The 11,804-nt window shown below is 57.6% G+C and overlaps 1 protein-coding gene across 1 annotated transcript in view; it reads left to right on the forward strand.

The window, feature by feature from the left end:
• HTRA3 (HtrA serine peptidase 3) overlaps positions 1–1,693 on the forward strand; it is a 28,554-nt gene extending 26,861 nt beyond the window's left edge. Inside the window, exon 9 of the mRNA XM_065877524.1 lies at positions 1,528–1,693. Within this exon, the coding sequence (XP_065733596.1) occupies positions 1,528–1,693 (166 nt within the window). The remainder of the gene's footprint in view (positions 1–1,527) is intronic.
• Positions 1,694–11,804: the final 10,111 nt, after the last annotated feature.

The raw sequence follows: 11,804 nt of genomic DNA on the forward strand, positions 1-11,804 counted from the left end.
GGCCAGTCCTCTAAGCCAGGGGCAGGCTGGAGAGGTGAAGGCCGTGCCCTTCCTTGGCCCAGAATGTCCTCTCCTTGGGTCTGGGGAGACAGAGTAGTAGCAGAGGTCCCCCCGAGCTGCGTCAGCCTGGCTCTCACCAGCCCCGTGGGCCAGCCTGGGTCTTTCTGGGCCAGTGTTCTCATCTACAAAATGGGCATGATTCAGCCTACTCTTCCTGTGCCATGAGACATTGTCAAGATCAAATGAGATAAAGCCTTGTTTTCTTGGAAACCACCAGCTACTAGAGAAAGGTCAAATGTGGCAGCACTGTGAACCGAGGCAGGCAGTGCGGTGGGTGGGGTCTGACGCACTTGCGAGGCTGATCCTGGGCCCTGGAGCAGCTCTGAGCCAGCGCCTGCCCCTCCTCTGCCTCAGGGCTGCATCTGTGCAGTGGGCGGGCTGCATCAGATCCCGCTTTTAACTGTAACCCCGGGAGCTGGAGATGGTCCACGCTGAGATCTTGGGCTGCCGGAAAGGGTGAGGGCAGAGTGCGGACTGGAGCCGTGCAGGTGGGCCCCCCAGCCCCCGTGGCCCCTCCAACCCAACAGGACGCCTCCTTTCTGTTTCGTGTGCTGGGCTGGAAGACGCGGACCCCTTGTGTCCTTCCGCCGTGAACATAGTACACGCGCTCAGCCTGCAGCCGACCTGCAGTAAAAATTGTTGCAATACCGATCCATGAATCCATGAAAGCCAAAGAATAACCACCGCAACTCAAGCTCTTTATTCCGAGTTGCTGCACCCCAGTGATTCAGCAGACAGCAGTCACCGAGAGCGGCCACACGCAGGGCACCCCAAGAGCCAGACGGGAGCTCGGTGGTGATGGTGGCTGCCGCTGACCAAGGCTGCATGTGAGCTGTGCGTTCCACGTGCGTCATCTCGGTTAATCCTCACTGCAGCCTGGGACACGCGGGCTGCTGCTCTCGCCCCATTGCTCAGATGGGAAGGCTAAGGCTTGGCGAAGTCACTCCTCCGAGGTCACACGGCCCACATGTGTGGATCTGGGCGCTATCACCCATGCATCTAACCCCGGTGCCACCCTGCCCGCCCTCTGGGTGGAGGGGAAGGTCACAGCGAGTCAGGTGCAGAAAGCGGGGGCCATCCCAGCTCGCTCTGTCTCTGACGGGAAAATCTTACGTTAGAATCAACCCCCTGGACCTTGTAATTTGCAAAGCATGTTCCCACATAGGGCTGTAGATGTGGAAACCGAGGCTCGAAGGGGCAGAGCACCTGGCCCAAGGCAGCCCAGCGAGGGAGGCTGCAGCCAGCACGTGACCCCAGCCCTTCCGATGTACAGAAGTAGACGGAGAAAGCGCTAGTCCGTTGCAGGGCAGTGCTTTCCGTCTGCTGTGAGAGCCTCGCGGTCAGGGCCGTGTCCTTCCCTGTTGAAATGAATTTTCCTAATGTGCTGCTGTTAAAGCCCACTGTGCCCAGACCCGGGCCCGGGCCTCTCGGGGCGGTGCTGTGACCACGTGTCTCTCCTGTTGGCAGAGGGGGCATCCAAGATGGCGACATCATCGTCAAGGTCAACGGGCGCCCTCTGGCCGACTCGAGCGAGCTGCAGGAAGCCGTCCTGACCGAGTCCCCGCTGCTGCTGCAGGTGCGGCGGGGCAACGACGACCTGCTCTTCAGCATCGTGCCCGAGGTCGTCCTGTGAGGGGGGACCCCCTCCCTCCATCGCCGACGGAGCCTGCAGCCGGGACAGGGGCCAGCAGACGGGCTCCGCCCGGAGCCGCTGCCTCCCTTGGGGTCAGGACAAAGGACCGAGGTCGGTCCTCAGCAGAGCCAGAGGCCTCCTCCCGGCCGTCCAGGGCCAGAGCCGCGGGCTGGGCTTGGCCAGGGGTCCGCATCTCAGCCTTCTGGGAGGATTGGCCCCAGCATCACGGTGCCCCTGGGGGCAGCCCAATGTCCCCCCCCCCTCCGCCCACCAAATGCTCCTGAGGGCCCTTCCAAGTTCCCAGATCTAGAAAACTCTTCTATTTTCCCGGAGGAAGTCCCATCCTCTCTCCGGCCTTCCTGCCTTTGCACCTGTTGATAGGATACCTCTCTCTGGAATGCCCGCTGCCCCACCCCTCCCCTCACTGACTCTCACCTGTTCAGGTCTCAGCCCCCCAGCCTTCTCCTCTCCCAGGTGTGCCTCCCTGGCCTCCCACACCCAATAGCACAGCGCCCACCACGTCGAATGACCAGGGCTGTCTGCCCGGCCAATCTGCTCCCCTTGAGGAGTCAGGTGTGGCGGGTCTGGCCCGGAGTTGGCACCGCGGGATGTTCCCCGGCCGTCCAGCCAAGCCCCAGGGCTTGGCGATGAGGTCCGCCTTCCCAGGCGCAAGAGAAGCTGGCAGGGAGCAGAGCGTGTCTGACCCCCTGGAAGACTGCCCGTCGTCCTCCAGGAGGGGCCCCTGGGGTGGAGGGCAGAGGAAGCTGGGACCTGCAGGGGGAGGGGAGGGGAGGGCTGAGCCGGCTACACCTCCCCTGGCTGTTCTGTGCAGCGGGACTCACGGCATCGCCCAGGAGCAGGCAAGGTGCCCCCCTCTCCGCGGGGAGCCTGTTTCCAGGTGCAGCCGGTCCCCCATGTTGCTTGTACTGTATGTTTCTCTACTGTATGGGAATTAAAGTTTACAAGCACACGGTCCTGTGCCAGCACGGGCGTCTGGGGCAGCCCGCCCGCCGCTGTGCAGCTTCTCCTGACCCAGAGCTGACACATCAGTGGGCACGGAGACCCGGGGCTAACCGCCTGGAGCACCCAGGCATCGCCACGCCCCAGCCGCCCCACCACTCAGCCCTGGCTCCCCACTTACTCCCAGCCCCCCGGTCCCCGGCAAGACCCCTCCCTTCCCCGTGCCGTGGCCTCTCCCCCAGGCTGGAGGGTCCTGAGACCTCCGACCTCCTGGCAGGCGGGCAGAGCCCTTGGAGAGGCGCCTGGCTGGGAGCGTCGAGTCCGCTGAGTGTGCCTGGCCAGGCCGTGTGATAAAGGCTTCCCTGCATCTGTGCTGTGTCATCCTCACTGCAGAGACCACCCAGCAACAGGGAATGAGGCAGAACAGGAGAGACAAAGCTCGCTGCCCAGGGACACCGCAGGGGCTGCCCGGGGATGGCGGGAGCCGTGAACTTGCCCAGGGCCAGCTCCCAGGGTCACAAGTGGGGTTGTGAGGGTGAGGGGCGCCCATCAGGGCTGAGAGGGAGGGGCCCAGCCCTGTGTTCTGGACCACCGGCCCCGGAAAGATCAAGTTCCCTTGGTTCCAAACCTCACAGCGTGGCAGGGTCTGCCGCCAGCCGGCCTCTGTGTGACCGCCGCCACCTTCTGCCTCGGGGGTGGGGCGGGGGAGTGACCTCAGACTGCAGACTGCAAGCTTTTCCGAGCTCCGAGAGCCTGGGGTTCAGTAGGTCCGGACTTAAATGACCCGCCACGGGGCGAATTTCAGGAGATGGTCTCAGACGGCCGTGGCGGCAGCCGGAATCGTGCTCGGTACCTAGAAGGGCTCACAGGAGGTGCGTGGAGACAGGCACGCCGGGCCCTGGAGATGCCGAGTGTGGCCAGCTGGCTGGACGGGGGGAGGGAAATCGGACCAAAAATCACTCAGCACCCGCACTCAGAAGAGAACCAGAAACTGTCACAGGCGGCTTTTTAATGAGGGCTCTGGGGTCTGGCTCACCATCCCAGTTTTGCAATCCCAGGGCTCAGATGATGTGAATTAAGCACCCTTCTCAGTCCCCACCCCTGGGCCGTACCCAGGCCCTGCTGGGGAAGGAGGGGCCCAGGCATAGAAGCAGCCCTGCAAGGCACCTCCCAACCCCTACCGAGCCATGGTCCCCACTGCCCGCCGGTCCGCCCGCCCCCTCCCGTCCACCCTGAGCTGGACTCCACAGTTACAGCCCATCCCGGTGCCAGCATCCTCCGAAAACGTCAGAGCACGGCCCCAGAGCCTGGTTCAGCCCACGCCGCGGGGCTGCCCGCCTCCCAGCCAGCCCCCATCCCTCCCCTCCCATCCAGAGCGGGTGGGCCACAGCGTCCCCACAGAGCAGGCCCCGTGCCGTCCCACCCCTCAACCGAGAACAGCCGGAACGTCCGAAGTCTGTCCACCCTCTGGGGTCTCTGCTCTCGCTCCCACCGGGCAGGCCCCCTGCTTTGCACACTCGCGACGGCCCGCGCAGCGTGGTCCTTGCTCTCCATCTTCAGCCGTCCTGAGCACGTGCCCAGCGGCCACTTGGTCCCCCTGAGAGTAAGGAGGCCGGGGCTGTGGAAGCGGCAAGTCCAGGACACGGCCGGGCCCTGGAGATGCCGAGTGTGGCCAGCTGGCGCGTGGGCCTGGACTTGGGCAGAGGGTGAGCTGGAAGCAGGGCACTGAGAGTAGGGCCTCAGACTTGACCAGGGCCAGGCATCCGAGAGGGGTCTAGGGGCCAAGATCAAGGGGATCCATTCGGTTCCTGGCGGGAGCGGCTTCCCAGCTGGCGAGGCTGCTGTTCTCTGTGTGCACACACGGGGCGGGGGGCTGCCCATAGGGCCGGCAATCCCACCGTGGAGTCCCCACCCTCACCGAGCCCCGCTCAGCCCCGAGGCCCCAACTCTACCTACCGTCACGCTGGGGGTAGGGCTTCAGCGTATGAATCTGGGGGACACAATCCAGCCCTTAGCACAGCAGCGGGGGTGGGGAAGGGAGAGAAGCCGACAGAGGCCTGCGGTGTTGAGCTGGTGGGCTCAGGCGACGGGGTGGACCCGGCTGAGACCCTCTGAAGAGCTGTGCAAAATGGAAAGCGGGGTGGTCGTCCACAGACCCCACCCTCCCTCGTTCCAGGGGGCGGAGCTGGTGTCCGCTATGCCCAAAGGGAGCCCCCAGGCCAAAGGCAGAGGGACGCAGGCCCTGGAGGTAATGCTGACAGCGAGCCCAGAACTGCCCCTCGCAGCTGCAGGTGACCTCAGAGGTGGGGCAACGTGGGGGAAACCGAAAGACCCTCCTGCCTGAGACTTTGAGAGACAGACGTCGGGCGTGCCCAGCACTTGCCCAGTAGATCCAGTCGGATCACATGCTTGCAGTGCCCCAGACGGGTCGCCGGCTCCCTCTTGGCATTTCATGGAGCCGTCTTCCCCTGAGGTGTGGACCTGGGGTGGACCGGGCTCCCTGAGCGTGGCGTCTGCAGGCAGCAACGGTGACCAGTTCATCAGCAACCCCCCTTCTCCACCGCCTCCCAGAGATCCTCGGGTTTGGAGGGGAGGGAGGAAGGGGGCAGACGTAGGACGCAGCCCCGCTGCCCAGAGAGGGCGGGGTGAGACCCATCTGTCCCTAAAGCGGCTTTGCTGTAGTAAGTGCTGAATTAAATGTCACACAGGGCAGACTCGGCGCGTTCACTTAGGTGGCCTGGTTCAATCCCTGCCCCGGGAACTGAGATCCCGCAAGCGGCGTGGCACCGCCAAAAACAAATGTCACACGGGAGGTTCCTGACGCACAGTCTGGCCCCAAGGTGCCCAAATGTCACTTCACATCCGCTTGCTGCCTGCCACCAGCTCACTGGGTGACATGGCTCCCCTCCCTCTGTGACCTCAGGTTGTCCACGTGTGAAACGGGAGGCAGGAGGTGAGGCTCACAGCGCAGGCGTCAGCTGGGCCTGGGCCGTGGGCTCGGCTCAGCCCCTCCCTGGCTGACCTCTGTCGGGGCCCTTGACTCCACGCTTCTGCATCCAGGGAGGCCTGTGGATGCCACCTCCGGGAGGAGGGACACCTCGCCTGACGCTGGGCACTGCCTGCTCGCCCACCCCAGCTGGCCCTGCAGTGGTGGGCTCTGTGGCAGTCAAGGCCTCTGCCCTCCGCCAGCCACTCAGCCCTGACCGCCCCCGCTGGGCAGAGCTGGTCTCTCCGCAGCTACTCCAGCTGCTCCTGGAGAAGAACAGCTTTCTCAGAGCCCGCCAGCTGCCGCCCAAGCCGTGTGCAACCCCCAGGCTCCTGACGCAACCCCTGGTGGCTGAGCTCACAGCCCACCCCCTGCTCTGCGTCCCAGGAGCTGTAAACAAGATGCTGAGAAGGTCAGAGCCCCGTGGGGAGGGGGACCCCCACTTCCAGCCTCGGGGTCCCTCCCTAAACACCTGGAGTTCTAGAAGGATGGGACCGGAAGGGGCATCACAGCTTACCAAACAACCCATCGCACAGAGGCTGAAACTGAGGCCCAGAGAGGCGAAGGACCTGGGGTCACACGTGAGCTGGGGGCTGGCCTGCCGGGGCCGGGGCTGGGCCGGGGCAGACAGCTGTGGCCACAGCTGCAGCAGGACAAACATCCATGTGCCAGAGCACGTGGGACCGGGCCAGGAGCTCCCAGAGCCAGTGTTCCGGGGTAGGATCTCTGTGAGCAACAGACCTACGGGTCATGACATCTTCCTCCCAGAGTTCCTCCGTGGGCCCCTCCGGGATTAGTGGGTCCAGAACACAGTGACCAAGGACGGAAATTCTGGAAGGGGTCACAGGTGCGAGGGAAACAGCAGAGGAACGGGCACTGATACCCCCGCCTTGAGCCGTGCCTGGGGGCGACCCAGCTGGGGCCCACCTGCCAACACTGCCCAGCTCTGTGTCTCTGTAGGGTGGGTCCCGCCTCCAGTCACCCCCTGCCCTCCACCACAGGCGTGGACCCCCGCCTCCCCGCCTCCCCGCAGCCCCCATGGCTGCCCCGCTGTTCCTGCATGTTTATCAGGTCTTTCGGGATCTGGCTCTGCTCTCATCTCCCTCCGTTCACTTTCCCCCGTCCCGCCTCTGTGCGAGCCGCTCCCTCTCCCTGGACGCTCTCCCAGGCTGCCCTGTGCCTGCTTCTTTCTACTGACCATCCCCTCCATGGCAGGCTGAAAAATGGTCCCACAGGTGTCCACGTCATACCCCCCGGGACCCGTCATGTCACCTCGCGTGGCCAGAGGGACCCTGCAGCTGTGATCAGGTGCAGGATCCTGAGATGGGAGGTCACCCTGGATTCTCCGGCGGGGATTCACGTGACCACAGCGTCCTTACAGAGTGAGGCAGGAGGGGCAGACAATGGATGCGAGCTTGGGGTGACATGAAGGGGCTGAAGACTGTGGGAGCCTCTGGACGCTGGAAAAGATGGGGAAATGGGTTCTCCCCTGGAGCCCCCAGAGGAACTAGCCCTGCCCACACCCGGAATTCAGCAGTGACACTGACCCTGAGAACTGTGACGGTAAGTTGCATCGTTTGAAGTCACTGCATTTATGGCGATTCGTGACAGCAGGAACCTGAACCCTCTCTAAAGCCCATCCATCCTCTCTCTCCAGGAAGCCTGGCCACACCAGGCCCCCAGGGAATCCCTGCTTCCCGCATCCAGTCTGTCCCACTGGTCAGTTGTATACTGACCGCTTCCTTTCCCAGAAGGCCGGCTCCAGGAGTTTGTGAATTTCTCTGAAGTCCCAGCCACGTCCCCAGAGCCAGCCCGGGGCCTGCAGCAGGGCAGGTGCTCAGGGAAAACATTCCACTCGTGGGGCTCGTGAAACCGAGGTCCTTTTAGCTCTAACATTCGGGGGCCCATGCCTGCCACATCATTGCAAGCCAGGTCCCCAAGTTCCATATCAGGGAAGGCCAGATACCCAGGGGCGTGGAGACTTGGGGGGGGGGTGCAGAGAATGGCCCCAATTTCCTCATTGCCACGGATTTCTCTGAGCCCCGGGAACAAGCCTCCCTACACCCGCAGGTGTCCACTCTGATGGAGCAGACCACGTGCTGTCCCTTTACACACCCAGAGTCACCAAGCTCCACCCGGGACCCGCTCCAGGCTCTGGGGACACCTCTGGCCAGGAGAGCCTCCTGGGGAAATGGACCATCCTCCTCAATTTGGCCTCCATCCTGTTCCCTCGCCTCACTTCAAAGGAGACCCCCGCACTCTGGGGCCACCCCTCCAGGACTCCTCAGAGGTGGTGAGCCGCTCACCTCACTCCTCACCCCTCACCCACTGAGAGGGGCCCTCCTCCCTCCGGCTGCCCAAGTCCTCTCTGACGTCCGTCATCTCTACACACGGTGGTCAGAAGCCACACGCTGTCCCACAGATGGCTGCCCTCTGTCTTCTCAGGTCCAGAGGCGAGGGCAGAGTCTGGCGCTGACCCACCTCTGCAGACACTCCCAGACTCACAGCCCCGGCCCCTCCAAACCCAGGGAAACAGAACAAGATGTGACAGCACGTGCGCGCACACTGCACCCGTGACTAGGCACACGGCCACATGTAAATATACACACGCAGGCACGTGTGCACAGGGCACACACGTGAATATACACACAGACGTGTGCACGCACACGCAGGCGATCGCCCCGCTCCCGTCGCACCTCTGTCGGTGTGCCGTGTCCTTATGCACATTTCTTTTCATTCCACGTGTCCGGATACCCACTTTTCTTGAATTCCATGTCGTCTTCTTCTATCAACATATTTTTCGTTTTGGTTGAAATGTTTCCTCAAGTAAATGTTTTCTAAAAACGGCGCAGTGGGTAAATGGAGAGAGGACGTGCTTGAAACGTTTTTGTTTTTTCAGAATCATTTTTTCTGTGACGTGTGACACATAGAGAAAAGGGCCCTCGCCTACGGTGGAGTGTATCATCCGAAAACAAACACACACCACCATCACCGACTCGTCAAGAACAGCAGCATGACAGCCCCCACAGCACCTGCAGTCCCTCCCTCGCCGCCGCCTCCTTTCCTCACTTTAGGGTCATCATTTCCTCCCTTTGCTTTAAAGTTTTATCACCTACGCCTGCATTGCTAAACACAAGTTGAGTTTCACGTGCATCTTTCACTATTAAAAATGGGATCCCAGGGCTTCCCTGGTGGCGCAGTGGTTGAGAGTCCGCCTGCCGTTGCAGGGGACACGGGTTCGTGCCCCGGTCCAGGAAGATCCCACATGCCGCGGAGCGGCTGGGCCCGTGAGCCATGGCCGCTGAGCCTGCGCATCCGGAGCCCGTGCTCCGCAACGGGAGAGGCCGCGATAGTGAGAGGCCCGCGCACCGCGATGAAGAGTGGCCCCCGCTCGCCACAACTAGAGAAAGCCCTCGCACAGAAACGAAGACCCAACACAGCAAAAATAAATAAACTCCTACCCTCATCTTCTTAAAAAAAAAAAGGGATCCCATGATGTGTCCTCATTTGTGTGTTTTACCAGATATGCCGCTTGTGAGTCTCATCCACAGTGATGTGTGGCTTTAGTTACTGATGCTCATCGTCACTGGAGAGCGTCCGGTCCACGAGTACCTGTCTCCTGGTGACAGACACTTGGGCTGTTTCCAGCTCGGGGCTGTGCCCCATCTCCTCCAAGCAGCCGTGAGCACGTGTGTGTGTCTCCAGTGACTGGGCAAGCATTTCTGCTGGGTGCCTTTCTAGGAGCGAAATGGCTGGGTCATTGGGTGCATGTATATATCCCATTTGTATATGTATATCCCATTTGTATATGTATATCCCATATCCCATTTGGGTAGAAATATAAGCTCTTCAAAGTGGTTTTACTGGGCTTCCCTGGTGGCGCAATGGTTGAGAGTCCATCTGCCGATGCAGGGGACAAGGGTTCGTGCCCCAGTCCGGGAACATCCCACATGCCGCAGAGTGGCTGGGCCCGTGGGCCATGGCCGTGGAGCCCGCGCGTCCGGAGCCTGTGCTCCGCAGCGGGAGAGGCCACAACAGTGAGAGGCCCGCGTACTGCAAAAACAAAACAAAAAACAAAAACAACAACAAAAAAAAGTGGTTTTACTAACTTGCACCCGCCCCCCGCCCCCCGCCCCCCGCGTGGATGAGAGTTCTCACTGCTCCACAACCTCTCCAGGGCTTGACGTAGACACAGCCTTGAATGTGAGGCATTCTGTGGCCACGGAGCAGTAGCTCTTGATTTCAGTTTACAAATCTGTGACCCCGGGAGCCTGGGCAGCTTTGCAAACACTTGGTGTCATTTAGATGTGCTCTCTGGTGCAGGACTTTTCACGTCTTGCCCGTTACTCTCTAGACAGCCTGTGTCCTATCGCTTGGTGGTTCTTTTATACACGGTAGAAATGAGCTCTTTTCAGGATTTTTGTGCTGAAAATACCTTCTTTGTCTCTGTAGCTTGCATTGCCACTCTCCAAACGGTATCCTTTGATGAGCAGAAGGGTTTGTTTCAATAGCCCAATTGACCCATCTTTTCCTTCCTAGCCAATGTTTTTTTATATCTGGCTTAGAAAGTATCTTCCTACCTCAGGATCCCTACCTTCCTGATAGCTTTCTGAAGCTTTATTATTTTACATTTTACACTTAGATCCATAATCCAGCTGGAACTGACTTTTATGTGTGGTGCAAAGGAGAGGTCAAGTCCCATCCTTTTCTATCTGGACATATGGAGATATCATTGTCCCATAAAATGCAATTATTTCTCCCTTTGTCAGAGCCCAAGCTCCCATATATGCCTGGTCTGTTTTTGGACTCTTCTGTCCTATGGATCTTCCCCTCTATCCTTGTCCCTACACCCTCCAGTCAAAATCACTTTAGTTTTAGGATATATTTTATTATCGAGTACAGTAAAAGCATCCACATTGTTCTTTTCCTTCAAGGGTGCTTAGCTGACCTTGACTCTTTGCTTTTCTACATATATTCTAGAATAAGGTTGTCAAGTTCCACCTCTTGAGAATTTCATTAGTATGGCACTGGATCTACAGATCAACTTTGAGAGAGGTGACATTTATAATATCCAGGCTTCTACTACATGAACATGGGTATTCCCCCATTTATTTAAATTTCCATTAATTTCTCCAAAAATGTCATATAGTTTTCTGTGTAGATAGCTTACATTTGATGTTGTAAATAGTATCCTTCAAAAATTTTTTTTAAATTTTCTGACTATTGCTGATGAATAGCCTTGTTTTTATGGTTTTTTTCTTATTTTTCAATAATTTTGTATACTGCTCTTATATCCAGCAACCTTGTCAATTCTAACAATATACATAGAGAGAGCATTTTTCTACATACTCAATAACATCATCTATAAATAATGAGTTTTGTTTCTTCCTTTTCAATCTTAATACATTTTACTTGTTTTTCTTGCCTTGTTGCACTGGCTAAAACCGCTAGTTCAATGTTACATGGAAAAACTGATAATGGACATCTTAATCTTGTTTCTGATCTCAAAAGAAGAGATTTCCACATTTCACCATTAAAAATGTTTCCTATAAGTTTTTTATACTAATGTTATCAGCTTAAGAATGTTTCCTTTTATTGCTAGTTTGCAATAATAATAAAAACTATGAATATTGAATCTTAACAAAAGCCTTTTCTGCTTCTACTAAAATGATTAAATGATTTCCTCCTTTGCTCTGTTACTGTACTGAAATACCTTGATTTTAAAATACTATACCAACCTTGCACTACTGGACAAAATCTTATTATGGTGTAATATCCTTTTTTAATATTTTGCTGGATTTTGTTTGAGTTTTCTGTGTTCATTAGTAGTTGGTCTATAATTTTCCTTTTTCCGGGTGTTCACTTTGGAGTTTTCTATCACGATCATTCTGACCTCATAAAATGACTTGGGCAGTGTTTAATCTTTTTCTGTTCTCTACAAAAATTTGTATAAGATTGACATTATTTCTCTCTTAAATGGTAATAGAATTTTCTGGTCATGACATCTATTCTTGGAGTTTTCTCCAAGAACCTTCTTGGGAAAGTCTGAACTATGGATTCAACCTCTTTAGTGTAATAGGGCCAATTCAAGTTTTCCATTTCTTCTTATGTCAGCTTAAGCAAGTTGTGTTTCTCTGGGAATGTGTTTATTTCATCTAAATTTTG

The sequence above is a fragment of the Phocoena phocoena genome, chromosome 5 (assembly GCF_963924675.1).
Source record: "Phocoena phocoena chromosome 5, mPhoPho1.1, whole genome shotgun sequence".
In the NCBI taxonomy this organism is placed as follows: domain Eukaryota; kingdom Metazoa; phylum Chordata; class Mammalia; order Artiodactyla; family Phocoenidae; genus Phocoena; species Phocoena phocoena.